Raw genomic sequence first — 16768 nt, 5'->3', positions numbered from 1 at the left:
TAGATCTGGCAAGGGCCACCAGAGTAGAATGCAGTGTGGCTCCTCCCTCATAGTCACCTACCCTGTAGAAATAGCCTCCTCATCAAAAATCAAAGTCTGGTCCTGCCCCCAGGCACCAAAGCCAGGGACTTTTGAAATCCATCGTCCTACACTCCCTCCTACCTACCTCTGGAGCACAGCCTTCTGTCAGACATTTTGTATCTCTACAGCTTCCCAGGGATTGTCTTTCTCAGCTTCTTCTGCCTTCCTTTCCTTTCTCACTTCTCATTGATGGAAGAGATGGCAGGCTCAGTCATTGTCCTTGAAGCCGAACGTGAGATGCACCCTCCCATTCCTAAACTCCATCTGCCCACAGCCTTAGGAATTAGATCTTCATTCTTCTACCACAGCATCCACAGTGCAGACCCCAGTGTCCCAGATGCTTTTTGGTCCAGTCAGAAAGGGCACAGAACTGCGAAGAATTCTGCACTTCCTCCATCAGCTGTGAGTCACTGCTAGATTCCTTGTGATGCCGAGCACAAGTAGTGTTTGAGGCCTTCAGGGAAAAATGGCAGAGAATATGTTTACGCTGGTGCTTCTGGTACCCTGCATCGGGTGATGCCTGAATCCACGGGCGTGCCATCCCTGCACACTGAAGCCAGCAAAGAGCACACTCGCCACCACATGAAGAGTCAGTAGCCATTTCCAGACATAAAGGATACCCAGACTGGCACTGCCTGGACTTTTCTCTACCTTTGCTTCAGTACCAGGGTTTAACCACCTGAGAGCTTCACCAAATGAAGAGAACAACTAAACATACACATTATTTTATACTGGTTTTCTCTGCCACATAAAACCCTTTTATATAACTGTTTTGTATGAACTTGCTACATGTCACTATAAACACAAACCAACAGTAGTAAATTGTGACCAAACTTTTAGTAACTGTGTGGTCTTCTTTCTGGGCCCATCAGCATGTTCTGCTTTAAAGGGCCCAATGCTAGCTATGTACTTAGTAGTCTACCGTGTAAGAGAATCTTAGGAAATCTGTGTCAACAAATGAATGAATGAAATATGTTAGTTCACTTGGCAGTAAACTCACCAGGAGGTAAAGTACCAGGAACAGGCACAAGAGTCAGTATATAGCCCTAGGACTCAAAGTCTTTGTGCTTGGGTTCTAAGAATGCCGCCTGCTGCATCCAAGCGGCTTAGCTTTGTATTCACGTTGCACTGCAGTGTACAAAGTGCGCCGTCCTCTCCAGCCTGTCCCGTAGCCCTGAAGCACTCATTTGTGCCTTTTCTATTCACAAAGATAAAACTCCCAGAACTATAAACCTCCTTCCTGAGGCTTCTTCTGCTATTCATGCAAATCCTGCAGTTAGGCCCACAGGGGAAACCTGTCTTTCTCAGAGTTTCTCTCGGAAATGTTCTTTTGGATGAAGTGTCTGACTGGCATTCTTACTCTTTACCCTCACAGCTGTCTTTAGAATTGCGTTGACTAATCCAGGGCTGTCTCTGCTGTAGGGTACTTTGTTAGTGTTCCTGCCAGACGTTGTCCCTCTCAGGGTCAGAGGGGGTTGAGTTGACAGTATGCGCCTGCCTTGCTTGCTTGGAAGTTCAGTTTTCGGCTTGGTAGTCAGCTCCAGTGTCACTTTGCACTAGTGTTTAAGTTGTGGAACTGTCCTACGTGTCCAGTCAGCGCTGCTGGCTGGTGGTTTGAGTTTTAACTTCTGGCTCCTTGGAGCATCACTGCTCGTGCTGGGCTTAGGTTAGTTGTTCTGCGTGTTAGGTGTATAGAGATGAACAGGCACGCTCTCCCTCAGGGACCAGACTTTTGAGTGGTCCACATTCATGTGCTGTGCTCTGACACCCAGCTCTACATCCTAGCTGCTGCAGGAAACATCAGAGGCATGGCTTTACTTTGACTGGAGAAGCTGCTGTGTTCTGCACATTTGTATATTTCACTGTCTTGGGTCCCTTTCAGCCCTGCTTCCTACCCTTGAAGTTACACCTGTAGTCCTAGCACTCAGAATGGAGAATCAGAGGGATCAGCAATTCAGTCATCCTTGGCTGCAGTGAGTTCAGGACCAACTCGGACTGCAAAAGATTCTGCCTCAAAACAACCAGGGACGGGAATGGGGGAGATTGTAGTTAATAGTCCCTTCCAGTCCAAGCTATGGGTAACATTCTGAGGGAATACTGCCCTTCAGCCTTTGTAGTTAATTCTAGAAGACAGTCTAGAACATTCCACCCCAAAGGAAAGCAGTCATTTTGGAGTATAGGAAACAATTCTGTGCTTTTGCATTTCTCTTACATCACAGCAATGGTGACCTCGTAAAGAGCATGGTGTACTGTATGATATGCACATGCAGTCACCATAGCCCTCACTGCAGTGTGGTCACCATGTGGTCACCATAGCCCTCACTGCAGTCTGGCAAGAGAGGTGCAAAGTCTGCACTCTCTCAACATGTGGGTGAGCCTTCTCACCATAAGTCACGGCTAGGAGGTAGTTGGTTCAAAAAGCTCTGATAATATTCTGCACCCATAATCTGGGTGCTGCTGCTAACTCAAGCTATGCTCATTAATTCTGGACCCACAGTCTGATATTTTTATTATGTCCAGGCTTTAACTTGTTTTATAGAATCATGTCTAATTAATTATATGATGAGCTTTCCTTGTGTGTACAGAACATATGGATGGGTGTTGGGATTCTCTAAACCCCACCCCTCAATTACCTGGCAGTAGCCAGGTGTGCTCCGCCCCAGTGACCTGACACTATAAAGGGGGCTGCTTGACCCTCCTCTCTCTCTTGCCTCTTGGCCTCTTGCAGTCTTGCTCTCCCCCGTCCCCCTCCTCTTCCCCTTTTCCCTTCTCCCTTCACGTGCTCATTGCCAGCCACTTATCCTCTACTCCTCTACTCTTCTTCTCTTCTCCTCTCCTCTTCCCTCCCCTCCCCTCCCCTCCCCTCCTCCCCCTCTCTCCCTCTCTCTCTCTCTCTGCCTCTACTACCCTCTTAACTCTCCCATGATTTAAATAAACTTTATTCTGTACTATACTGTCATGTGGCTAGTCCCTCAGGGGGCACAGATTCCCAACATGGGCCCCCCAGAGGCATCTTCCTTGCTCCCAGACCTCCATGGGCCATATCCCTCCCCCAACTCTCTTCATCCTTTCCCTAACATTGGTGCTGAAACCGGGGACGTCATCTTTTAACAACATTGGTGCCTCGTGACTTTTCCTTTCAATGGACACATGTGGAGTGCACACCTATGTATCCTGCTCTGTTTACCTTATGCCCTTGAGGCAGAGTCTGCCACTGAACCTGAAGCTAGGCTGACATCCAGGCAGCCCAGTAATCCTCCTGTCCCCTCCAGTCCCGACCCATGGCTTCCCACAGCCTTGCCAGCCCAGCACTTGCACAGGCGTTTGCTTTTCATGCTTGGTCTTCATGCTTGCATAGGAAGCACACACTGATGCACTGGGCCATCCCCGAGACCTTAAGGTTTTCTGCTCTCAAGTCACTCCCAGGCTGGAGACTTGGCTTAGCAGTTGATGGCACCTACTGTTCTTGCAGTGGCCCTGTTTTGGCCCCCAGGAGCCATGACATTTGGCTTACAACTGCCTGTAACCCCAGTTCCAGTTACTGATGCCCTCTAGCTTCAGCAGGCACCTGCACATGCATGCTACATGTAAACACACATTCACATGTGCATGTACACACGCAGAAAATTAAAGTGATTCCTTAGAATCAAAATGTCATTCTGTATAGTGCTATAATGTTTAACATGAGCCTTCGAGATTTCAGCATCCTCCTTTGGTCGTCTGTACTTTGTCTGATACACATGTGAAATATAAAGATATTTCCAAGTTTTGATTTTGAGACCAACTGATCTCTCATTTAAGCTGTTTTGGTTTTTACCCCTTGGAAATAGTCCTTTCACCATTTTGATCTCTAAAGGAAATGGACAGTAATGGTGTTATTTTCAGTTTCATCTCAGACCACTTTGACAGTTACATTCTGATGCTGCATGGGAGAGGGCTGGCTGAGGATTTCATTGAGTGCCTTTCCCTTCCCCCATCTTGATTTCAGGTGTCAGAAACTATTTAAAAGAAGCATTGGTGAATATAATTGCTGTGCATGCTGAGGTAAGCTGTCATTGACTCTTCCTATGAAAGTAGGTAATTGAGGAGGAAGGAGGAAAGAAGCAAATTGGATTATTATTCACAAGAGGGGGGTCTCTTTCTCCCCTTCAAATTGTATCTTGGGCATTTACATAAATAAAATAGATCTCAGCTTTTGTGTGTGTGTGTGTGTATCTCTGTGTGTGCCTTTTTGCATGAGTCTATATGCATGTATGTATGTATATGCCTATGTGTGTTGGTGTGCATGTGTGTCTCTGTGTACATTTGCTTGAGTTTGTGTCTGTGTGCATGGATGTGAGTGTGCATGTGTGTGTGTGTGTGTGTGTGTGTGTGTGTATGTAAAACAGACTTTTCCTGAAACTACACATGTGATCCTCGACACTACAGTCAGTAAATTAGCTGTGTTGCTCTGGTGTGTGTAGATATTACTGCCCATGGTTCACACACCTGTCACCCACAGTGACTATCTGAGGTTTCATGTTGCCATTTTTCTTAGACATCCTTGGAGAGGGAGTCATTCCGAGGCACACTGGAAAAGAAGCCCCATTAGATGCCACAGTGGCCATTGCTGCCTGCGATGCCATGCAGTGATCTCAAGGTCTATTATGGGCTCCACTGCCAGCACTTGCAAGGTGGTTCAGAGGATGGGAAACCATAAAGTGAAGGTTACCACTGTTGCTCAGGCACCTTCTCTGCCTGGCTCTAGCATCCAGGCAGTTGCCAGTGTGGCCTCCTGTGTAGAAGGTTTGGAGACCATCATGGTATCTCAAAAAATAAGGATAAGGACAGTGAAAACAGAAGGGTGTGGCAGCAGAGGAAACAGTGATGTCACTTCCTTGCATTCCATGTTTTACCAGGAGTGTGTGGGCGCCTCTCTAGAAAGAGTTTGGGTGATTTAACTTTGGCAGGTGTTGTGCTAGTTCCCTTTGTTTCATAAAAAGGAGACATATTAAAAAGACAAATTTTTCAAAACAATTTTTAGTCAACATCTGCAATGCCTTTAAAAAGAAAGCTGTTTTTGTCATTACTCAGTAAATATAACTAAAGTATACATCTGGGGTCTGGAGAGATGACTCAGTAGGTAAGAGCACTTGCTGCTCTTGCAGAAGACATAGTTTTGGTCCCCAGTACCACATGCTGGCTCATAACCATGCCAATTCCAGAGGATCTGAGGCCATCTTGTAATTTCCACAGGCACCAGACATATGTGCAGGCAAAAGACTTACACATACACAATAAAATAAATCTTAAAAACAAGTTTACATATAAAGAAAGTAAAAGTATTTTGTTTTCTTATTACTTTGTTATTGACAGACACAAGCCAGGAGAGAGTATTTAATGCACTGTCCATTTTGTTCTAACTGCCTTCAGGTGTTCACTGTTTCTAAAGACTTGGTGCCACGGGTCCTGGCCAGAGTGGTGGAAGCCGTCTCTGAAGAGCTGAGCCGGCTGATGCAGTGCGTCTCATCCTTCAGCAGAAATGGAGCACTGCAGGTACCGAAACCATCCCCTGTGAGCTGCCACCTCTGTAGGCACAGCGGGTGTTACATGTTCGTGTTAATTGCACGAGTGTGCGCACAGGAACACACTCATGCACACACACCCATGCACACTGTGCGTTCTCTGCAGTTCCTTTAAGACTTATAAAACTCTTTAACACAGACACATAGTTTTTTCATGTGTTTCCACGGAATTCAGTGATGTGTAGGTCAAGGGTGTAAGTAGTTGTCTCCCCTCCTTGGCGAGGTCTGTTATGACTCAGGCGCATGTAGAGGGGACAGTGGCTTCCTACTTGTAAGTCATTTGTGCTTTCAGACATTCCACATACATTTAAAAAGCGGGGTGGCGTGGGGCTATAGCTTAGTGGTATAGGGTATACTTGGCTTGTCTGGAACCCTGAAGATTCACTCCTCAGCAATACACACATGTGTGCAGGCACAAACAACAAAACACAGTGACAGTTGTTCAGCTCAGAGCTGAGGAAGCTCTTTCAGTTAACACTTGCAAACTTAACATCTGAGAGCAGACTGGCACAGAGGGCATACCCACTTAGAAAACATGGTACTTTAGTAAATCCCCATTTTTCCTGGATTTTTAGCCTGGAGGTCAACCCACTTCAATACAAGTCTTAGCGTCTTTATGGTTAGATTTCGGAACTGCCCCATACACAGGCAAGTATCCCCGAGAGCAGCATCACAGCTCTGTGTGCAAGGCCCAAATTCTCATTTCTTGAGCATGTACTCGGTCAGATTCTACTCTGACTAACCTGCCTGAGACAAGGAACTTGAAATAAGAATGGAGCTGCAATCCCAGCTCTTCAAGAGGCAAGACAGGAAGATGGAAAAATCAGAGTTTCTGAGGCCTGTACAGTGAGTTTAAGGCCAGCTTGGCAATTCTTCAAGATAAGAATAAAGGTTTGTGTGTGGCTTCAGTGGGAATAGTGGTCCGATCTCCTCAGGAATGCCAGACTATCTTCCAATTGCACTGCTGTCCCCCCAGCAGTCAGGAGCAAAGCCTTTTGTTACCCCCTTCCTCTCCCAGCACTTGTTACAGACCGAGCTGTGCTCTCACTCTCCAGACGGTATGTTACTGCATCCCGTCATGGAGGCTGTAGTAGATAAGCTCTCCTTTATCTACAGCACCAGGGCAAGCTCTCCAGCGCTGCTCCTGCTAGGCCACCTGATGCTGCCATTGGCAGGAGGCAGAGCCTGCACTCCTGCAATCACGCCCTCTCAGCTGGCACAGCTGCACCCAGGCCTCCAGAGCCAGCTCCACTGTGCTGCTGTCAAGGTGTGGGGCCCACTCTCCCAAGTGCTGCAGCCAGTGAGGGGGCTCACTATGTCTCCTGCTCTCATGACCCAAGGGCCAGCTCTCCTACTGCCACAGGTGATAAGGTAGGAGGGTGTCACCCCTGCAGCCACACCTCACAGCAGTCAAGGGGCGGGGCCAGCTCTTCCTCTTGCCCTTGGTGCTGGCTTATGGAGCCTGCTGGACTGTGGCCAGCTCTACTATACTGTCTGAGCTGCTCAAGGTACAGGGTCTTCTTTCCCGGTGCTGTGGCTGCTAGGGGCAGGTCTCCAGAGCAAGGCCAGTTCTGCATGCTCCCAGTGGCTGCCCCAGCCAGGACCATGTTCTCTAGGGGTACTGTGAGCCACATGCACTGACACTGACCCTAGCTGCTGTGTAGCCATGGCGCCAGGTGGCAGGGCTGGCCACTCACAGAAATCTCTACCCGAATCTCTTCACAGTGCTCAGGCCGCTCACTTCTCTTGCTCACCTCTGACACCACACACTCATACGCTGTGGCTCCTGCTGTGCAGCTGGCAGGCCCCTGGGTGATATCCTCCTGCAGGCTGGTGTCTACAACCTGCCTGCCCTGCATTAGGGAGGGCAGCTCTGGGGTACCATGGCACTCATGATGGCCCCCGGGTCTCTCCGTTTCTTCTCCCATGCCGTGCTGCCTGGGTCTGATGTGTATGTGTCCTGGGAATAAAACAGCTTTGGTCACCAAACCAGGCATCAAGCTCAGATGCTGTTTCTCTTTTACGTTTATTTTTAGTTACATTAAGGGAGGCCTGGGCTTCATCTTTTTGTATGTGGATCCAGTTGTGCTGTCTCTGTTCATTGAGTGGTGCTTTTCCCTGCTGAACTGTGTACAGCCCTTGTTGAAATTGGCGCTCATTCTGCATCATTGGGCTCCTTGCCTGTCCATGTCTGGTGTCACCCTGATGTGAGAGTGTTTGCATTTAGAAAATGTTGCTGTTTTCCAATGTCATTTTAACTTCTCTGGGACCTTCATATTTACATATGAATTTTAGGATTAACTTGTCAATTTTCTTTGCTTTTTTAAACTTATTCACAAATTTAACCGAGATTGAATTGACTTCATAGAGCTTGGAGAGGAGACAATGTATCTGAATGTATCTGAAATGTATCTGAATGTATCCAAAATGTATCTGAAATAATGCGGTAAATAAGGAAGCAAACCCAGGCACTCAGGCTCATGTTTCAGGTCTGTCCTTCTCACTGCCAAACTAAAAGGCAAATACTAGTCAGGTAGAAACTCTCATGGCGGTATGGCCAGCCCCTGCCCACAGTCATATCTGACAGCAAGGTTAAAGAAGACACTGGTGTTTTAGGACCATTCTTTGAGAGTCTGTTGTTTTTTTTGCCATCCTGGCCTGCAGTAAGCACTTGGCTCTGTCTCCTCGGGTCTTGCTGTCATTTGCTGCCTGACACTTGTCACTCTTGCTTTTTTTCTCATCTTTAGGCCAGACTTGAAATTTGTGCTCTGAGGGACACTGTAGCCATTTACCTGACCCCAGAAAGCAGGTAAGATGCCAAGTGTCCCTGTTCGGTTCTTCCCTGTGATCAGAATCGCCTTGCTTGTGTGTTGAGTCCTCTGTCAGAAAATTTACATAGAAGGAGCTCATAGATTTGTGTTGAAACAGAGTTGATATTTCATCAGAATTGATTACTAAAAAGCTCAAGCCTACAGTACGACAGTGATTCTCAAGGCCACTTCTTTAGAGCACATTATAAATTTAATTTTTTTCATTCATTACTTACAAAACTTTATCTCATAAAGAATATAGCCAATTATGACATACTTTTTTTTAAGTCTAAGGAAATTAAGTCTTTATCAGCTGTGAAGGACAGTTGAAGTGTTGTAAACATCACAGTAAGAGGAAGCCTGTGGTTTCTTTGTAAAGTTCTGTAGTGGAAAGTTGATGGTAACTTAGCTGTTTTGAATGAAAGTCCGGGATTTCCTACTATTGAGACATGAGTGGGTCAAATGCACAGAGCTGTTTGCCACATTCACAGCAGTGCCCGGGAGCCTGAGCCTGCCATGAGCACAAGGCCCCGCGGGACACCGTCCCTTTCTTTTCCAGGGTTTGATAACAAGGCTGAGCCTCACAGTCGCCTGGCACTTTCACTATTTTCCTAACAAATGAAGCCAACTTCCTCCTACTCACCGCCATGTACAACAAGCCGTTTCTGGATGATTCCTGCGATTGTTGTTTAAACACATTTTCCCAACTCCTCTTTTTTTTTTTTTTTTTTTTTTTTTTTTGCAGAAAACGGTATAGACGATAGGAACTAGTATAGACGATAGGAACTAGTGTAGACGATAGGAACTAGTGTAGATGATAGGAACTAGTGTAGATGATAGGAACTACTCAGTCCACATTGCTTAATATGAGTGTCCATTTATCCCCTTAAACTTAACCTTTTGTGAACTAGGTTCGTTGTTTATAAAATCAAGATAATACAGATTGAGCATCCTGTATCCAAAATACTTGGGAACAAAAGTATGTTAGATTTCTGAGAGAGGGGGTGATATCTTGAAGATGGGGTGTTTCTAAACAAGGAATGTATTTATGTTTCACTATGCCTGTACACATAACTAAAGGTAATTTAATAGTTTCTTAATCATTTAATGCTTAAGGGCCTGAAGAGATGGCTTCGTAGTTAAGGTTACTGGCAGACCTGCCAGAGGATCTAGGTTTGAGGCCCATTACTTACTTGGTGCCTCACAGTCGGCAGTTCAGCCCCAGGGGACCTAATGCTCTCTCCGACCCTCTACCCCCATCAGTCACGCATGTGGCACACGGACGTACATGTAGTCAAAAGACCCATGGGCATAAAATAAAACGGATATAAAAAAATCAGTGCTCGGCATGGTGCTCTAACCATTTCAAATCTTGGAACACACTGAATTTCAGATTATGGATGATCAACCTGTGAACTGTAGACAGAGATGTAAGGGCAGTAGCATGTGTCCCTCAGCCTGTGTTCCACACAGAATAGGATGCCTTCATCTTCGTCACCATTGTTTTGTTCTCACAACAAAGAACAATGGTGCAACATGTTTGTGTCAGTCACCCCAGGCCTGTGGGGAATGAGATGCCTTAGACACAGTAGGAGGAGACTCACAGCTCCCCTGGGAAGAGGAGTGCCTACTGAACAGGAGAAGGCAGCCACCTGTGCCTCAGCAGTGAATGGAGAAACATTGTTCAGACATTCAAGCCCGGGTCAACTGAGTTTTATTTTAATACAAGATAAGAGACCACCTCTTGATCAGTAGTGATTACATTTATTTCTTCAAGTTGACGAGAGCTGTAGAGGACATGAGTAGTCAGAGCTGTCCCCTGGAGTAGCCATTGTCATCAGGGAAGTCCACCTTGAGCCTCGCTTTGCTCAGTAGCTCTCCTGGTGCGTTCTGCTTGGGAAACATTGAACATACTAAGTATGTTTTTCAGTTCATTCATTTCACCTTTCTTATATAAAGATATTGTTCAAAACTCTATGTAAATGTCTTCCTTTCCTGTCCCTGTAAACTCTGGTAAGAACTAGATCCTGTCCCCCATGTCCCCTCTGCGAAGACGTAGCTGTAAAGTAGTCTTGTCCTTGTCGGTGCTGTGACCTCGGAGCTCTGATCAGCACACATCCGTGTCCATGGTTTTAAAAGGGGCTCTCTTCCCCCCACACACCTGTGTGCATAGTCGCTGCAGCCTCCCCTCTCTCCTGAGCAGCACCACCATGTCTGCATCTCAGGCTCGCCCTCAGAAGGCCCTGCTGCTCTGCTCACTTAGCCTCGCCTCTGCTTTTCTCTTTCTCGTGTTTTTCACTTTTACTCTTTCTCACGCATCTCTACTTACTTCATTGGCCTGCATGGGTTTTTTACATTTAAAATGTGCTTAGGAATGTCTACAGTGAACCTTGTGGATTCTGCTCAGAATGTGCTTTTGTGTTTCAGGTCTAGTTTTAAACAGGCCCTGGAGGCCCTACCTCAGCTTTCAAGTGGCTCGGACAAAAAGTAAGTTGTGGTGTTCTCCTCAGCCCATTGGCCTTGCTGCACCGGCTCTCACAGCCAGAGGCCCACTGAGAGCACTGAGAGTGGCTCATCTAAGGACAGAGAGCAAAGGCTGCCCCGGTGCAGTGTGCTGAGCCCCTTTGCCTCACTTACTGTCACATGACAGGATGAGTTCTGTCCCGTGGGTCTGACGTTAAAACTGATGTTTTATAGTTTTAAGTGACAGGCACAGAAGATATAAGAAAGGCATTGGGCTTCCTTACTCAGCTGCCGCCCTGGCTTCTGTAATGGCATCCTGTGCACTGGCTTAGACACACTCTGGCTTCTCTAAAGCATGGGGAATTAGACTAGATGCATTCAAGGCACAGAACAGCTATGTCATTACCACATTAATGAGCTCAGCCTGCATTTAAACTTTACTCTTCATACAACAGGAAACTGTGGCCTGAGGGGAGGTCTAGGCCAGGTATCTTTTGTAAATGCCAGTCTAGCGTCACCTTAGGCAGCAGAGACCCTGTATCTCTTTTCTCTGTTGCATTTCCTAGTTAAAGTCTACCTGCCTCTGCTTGGGTAAGACTGTGGCTAAGCCCAGCAAAATGCTGTATGGAGAAGGTGCCTGGACCAGCTGTGGGGTAAATTGTGATTAGGCTTGGGAGAAAGGAGCGCAGACCAGTTCTCCTGCTGTGTGACCACAGCACAGAGCCTCCTGTGTGCCTCAGTCAGGCAAGCAGGGGAAGAACACTCTACAACAGAAGTCAGTCTGAGCCCTTTTTGTTTTCCTGAAAAAAAAGATAAAAGGTAAAATAGTCACCTCTATTCTTAACACATGGGACATATTTCGAGAGGCATTTGAGCATTAAAAAAAAAAAAAAAAAAAAAACAAACTAATAATGGTCTGTTTGAGCTGACATACTGTTCTGTTTACTCAGGAGCAGGCAGATGCCTCCCATGGAAGGCTGATGACTACACTCTGTCTCCACACCCCATATAAAGAAAGACAGGAAGGAATCAGTTTCCCAAGTTGTACTCCACCTGCATGTGTGTTCATGTGCTCATCCTTTCCACATATCATGCACACATTCTCTTTCACTCAAAATAAGTATAGATGTTTATTTAAAGTCTGGAGCAACCTGGCTACAAACTGAGACCTCCACACATATGCTGTGGCATGTAGGTCAACACCCCCCATACACACAACAACAACCATAATAATAATAAAATTAGCAATTTAAAGAGTAAGGTGAGAGATAATCCTGTTTTCTCAGACCATTTCTACTGTGTGTGCTCACCAGCAGTCAGAGCTGGAAAGCAAAAAGAATTTTAGTTTTTCCTGATTGTTTGAATAATGTTAAAAGAGTAGATCTAAGTGTTACTCTGTTCTAGGAAGGACTTTAGGGAACGAGTGTAAAGAGAAAGAAGATAAATACAGACGTGTTTATTAATATACTCTTTGACCAGCCTCTTTACTTTTAGTTGAGATATTTCTATTGCTGATTTAGATTCCATAGGCACTGGCTTTGGGGGCGGGGCTTTCTTCTAAACACAGACCTGGGCCACCAGCTCCCTGAATATTTGCTGAGTTGCTAAGCTGTTGTGATGGCTAATCTTGACTGTCAAATTGGCATCCCGGGGAAAGGGAACCTCTGGAGGAATTGCCTCCATCACTGTGGCCTGTTGCATGTCTGAGGGACATTTCTTGATTGCTAATTGATATAAGAAGAGCTAGTCCACTGTGCACTGTGCCATACCTAGGCAGGTGGCCTGGCCTGTGTAAGAAAGGTGGCTTGCTGTGAGCCTGATGGCAAGCCAGCAAACACCACTGCTCCGTGGTTTCTGCCCCAAGGTCCTGCCCTAAGGTCCCCAGACAATGGATGGACTATAACCTGTAGTCCAAGTAAATCTTTCCAAGCTGCTTTTGCTTATGGTGTTGTATCACGGCAACAGGAAAGCAATCTAGGACAACCACCTGATCTTAGAATTACTACCACTGATGAAACACCATGACTGGGAGCAATGTGGGGAAAAGGTTTGTTTGTCTTATGCTTTTACATCACTGGTCATTGAAATCAGGGCAGGAACTCACACAGGGTAGGAACCGGGAGGCAGGAGCTGATGCAGAGACCATACAGGAGTGCTGCTTACTGACTTGCTCAACATGGTTTGATCTGCTTTCTTATACAACCTAGGACCGCTAGCCAAGGGACAGCACCATCTACATAGTCTGGGCCCTCCTCCATTAATCATTAATTAAGAAAATGCTCAGGCTGGAGAGATGGCTCAGTGGTTAAGAACACTGACTGTTCTTCCCAAGGTCCTGAGTTCAAATCCCAGCAACCACATGGTGGCTCACTGCCATCTGTAATGAGATCGATGCCCTCTTCTTTTGTGTCTGAAGACAGCTACAGCATACTTACATGTAATAAATAAGTAAATCTTTTTTAAAAAGAAAGAAAATGCTCTATATGCTTACCTATTTTGAAAGCATTTTTTTCAACTGAGGCTCCCTCTTCTCTGGTGACTAGTTCATGTTGTCATACAACTTGCTAACACAGACCTTTACTGTCAGAATGTAAAAGCTCTCCTCCCTTCAGGTTACTGGAAGAGCTGCTCAACAAGTTCAAGAGCAGTATGCACTTACAGCTCACCTGTTTCCAAGCTGCATCTCCAACAGTCATGAAAACATAGACTCTGGAAGAAGAGCGTCAGACATGGCGAAGGGGAGGCTGTCTTCTTCCTGTGCAGAGATATTGTGGTCCAAGCACCTTGTTTAACGTCTCTTTTCCCAAGCATGGTGGTACAGAAAGACACTATGGGGACTTAATTTCAACCTGTTTAATTTGTTGTTACTTGCTTTAGTCCTGTAAAGCTGGTGTAGCATACTCTTCAGAATGCTTTCTCTTAGCTCAGTGTTTTTAGGTGTGGGTTCTGGGGGCTTCTCCAGCGTGGTCCAAAGCGGCCCACGGTGTGTCTGAACGCGCTTCTCAGTGGCCTTCTCCCAGGCCTCGGCTTTGGCAGTCTCCAGCCAAGGTGAGACAGTTAAGAAGACTTTAAACCATCTCATACCGTGTTTCTAAGCTCCTCTTCCCTTTTTTTGGTATAGAAAAATACACAGTCTACATATTAAAATGTTAAAATGTGGATAATTTGTGATTCAGAAGTCCTTGGCTGAAATCTGAATTTCATAATCTTGACTTTCATTTTTCCCAGTGCTAAACACTGAAGCCTCTGGTTCTCACTCACCCTTAAGTTGACGTATCACTGTGCAGTGGTGTGGGGTGGGTTCACAGGACCTGTATGTGGAGGCCCTGTCACACCCACAAGCCCTGTGGAAAGCTTGTGGTCTTCAATGCAACCTGAAGATGAAGCCAGGCTCCTTGCAAGGCAGCACTCCCTCCTATCCCACAGGTCACGTCCCCTCTGCCCCTTCCCACACTTTGAAATGTCTTGCTCTGGAGCTGGAAAGATGCTGCTCTGGCACAGACTGTGTTTTGTAAAGTTTTGAGGTGCCCCGGGTGACCAGGCATTGAGTAGTGACTCACTGGTAACTGGCTTGCACAGTAGAACCAGGTCATTGTGACCTGCAAACAGCTTTCACCTCCCTCCATCCCTCAGCTTCAGCTGTAGCTCACCCTTCAGACAGATCTGTACACAGCGTATGTACACTGGATTATCTGAGGTTAATAAATGTGTGTTTATTTATCACGGTAAATGGAAGTAGAAATGTAATCTTTTGTTGGCAAAATAAGTATGTATAGCATTGTCTTCTCTCAGTGCCCTGTTAGCTCTAACATAAGCAAACTAAGTTCCAGAAGTACAGGACCATTTGTTATTTTAAACACCTAATAAATACAGTGCACAAAGCAGTAGTCTTCCTTCTCTGTGAGACCTCTGAGTATCTTTATTTCACCATTTTATTCTCTCTGTAATTGTTTATATTCCTGATTTTAAAATCTAAAATAAAGTGTGGTGTTCTCTTTTATCTTGTGTCTGTGTCTTCACCTGTTAGATAACATTCTTCAAGTGTCTTGTTAATTGTGCCACAGATGCTAAATGACTTCATTGCAGACCGTGCTTAGGGCGACCTCATAGGCAGGTCAACAGAGATGAGTTGCTTCTGAGACTTTAAGGCTGGGAGGTGCCTGGAGACCCATTCTTGCACTCACAACCCTGGTTTCCTGGCCCTGAACTTCACCACAACCCACTTCTTCCTCCTAGTTCAACACAGTTTTTGTCATCCTTCCCGTGGAGCCATAGCTGAGGGAGAGCACATCAGCATGCACAAGGATCAATGAACTCCAACAACATGGAACATGGAAACACTCAGGGCATAGAGGTTGGAGGGTGGTGGCATAAAATCCCATATCAAAATGAGGGAGCTCAGAAACGTCCAACAAGTCTTGGGGGATTCTTGGAAGAAGGGTATTTCAAAAGCTGGAGCTAGGGTGAATGGTAAGATTGGTGGTGCAGAAGAGACAGCAGCACAATGAGTTAGAGGCAGAGCAGGCTTGTGACAGGTGACAGGACGTGGGGGAGAATGGAGGTGCTCCACAGCTCTCTTCCTTGGGGAACGTCTGGCTTTAGTAAGGCCATGCCTGTGTGGCTCAGCATGGCTTCATGAAAGTTAACACATCAGTCTCACCTTCAGAACTAAAGGACTACTAGAAATAAGTTGGTTTTTTTTAAGACTTTCTATATCAATGTACCATGAAACTGGCATGTTCTAGAAATGATTTGGGCATTGGGGATTGCAAAACAAGCCCCACTGGCACAGATGCAGGTGCAGCTCTCCAGCTCCCTTCTCTGTAGTCTTTGCACACCGTTCGTAAAGAAAATGCATGGACCATGTGACTGCAGTTCTGCTGTGAGTGCTAGGTAGTGGGGTGGGCTTCTGCTTTGAGTGTGTGCTGTAGAGTGCTTCAAGTGTTAAGAATGCTATACTTTTTTTTTTCAATTAAACTGCTTTAAAATAAAGATTAGTAGAATATTGATTTTTTTAGCTGTATCCTTTGGATTCTCTCTTAGTGTCTGTTGAATTGTCTCCCTCTTCATCTCTGATTCTGTTGATTTGGTTAGGAGTTTGTAAGTCTTGTCAATCTTTTCAAAGAGCCAAGTCTTTATTCCATGAGCTATTTGTGTTGATGTTTTCTTTTCTGTTGCATTAATTTGAGCCCTCATTCTTTGATACCTCTTCCTAATATTATTTTGCGTATAGTGTTTATTCTAGTTTTCCTGGGGCCTTCAAGTTCATTGTTAGACTACTTGAGGTCTCGAATTTTGTTTAATGTGTGCATTTAGTACTCTGAATATTCTTCTGGCCATCACTGTGGCTCATAGATTTTGGTATATTGTATTTTTATTTTTATTCAATTCTAGGCATTTTTAAATTCCCTCCTTGATTTCTTTTTGCCCCAATTATGATCTAATAGTGTGTTGCTTTGTTTCCATGAGTTTTCTTTTTTATTTCCTGTAGTTTCTGTTGCTTTTGCAATCTGGCATTATTTCATGAAATGCAGAATATGACTTCAATTTTCCTATATTGAGAATTACTTTTTATCTAATATGTGGTCAATTACAGAGAACATCACATGGGCTACTAGGGAGAACGTTCTTTAGTGTCTGCATAGAATATTCTATAGATGGCTTTTAGGTCCATTTGATTCATAATGTCATTTAACTTCAGTGCTTTCCTGTTTAGTTTTGTCCATGTGACCTCAGCCCCACTATCACTGTGTGTGTAATTTTAGATCTAATAGTATTCTTTTCTGAAATTTCACTTGTGTTTTGTGTGTGTCCTAGTATGCTTTCTGTTGCTGCGATAAACATCATGAC

At 45.4% G+C, this 16768-nt stretch overlaps 1 protein-coding gene across 1 annotated transcript in view; it reads left to right on the top strand.

The window, feature by feature from the left end:
* The window catches only part of EXOC2 (exocyst complex component 2), a 145547-nt gene extending 130673 nt beyond the window's left edge, over positions 1-14874 (top strand). The window contains exons 24-28 of the mRNA XM_080917705.1: positions 4070-4125; positions 5494-5616; positions 8393-8454; positions 10883-10942; positions 13531-14874. Of these exons, the coding sequence (XP_080773831.1) occupies positions 4070-4125; positions 5494-5616; positions 8393-8454; positions 10883-10942; positions 13531-13624 (395 nt within the window). The 3' untranslated portion in view covers positions 13625-14874. The remainder of the gene's footprint in view (positions 1-4069; positions 4126-5493; positions 5617-8392; positions 8455-10882; positions 10943-13530) is intronic.
* The last annotated feature ends 1894 nt before the right edge of the window (positions 14875-16768 follow it).

Source organism: Micromys minutus (genome assembly GCF_963924665.1).
Source record: "Micromys minutus genome assembly, chromosome: 6".
Classification (NCBI taxonomy): domain Eukaryota; kingdom Metazoa; phylum Chordata; class Mammalia; order Rodentia; family Muridae; genus Micromys; species Micromys minutus.
This window is presented reverse-complemented; position numbering and strand designations above follow the sequence as displayed.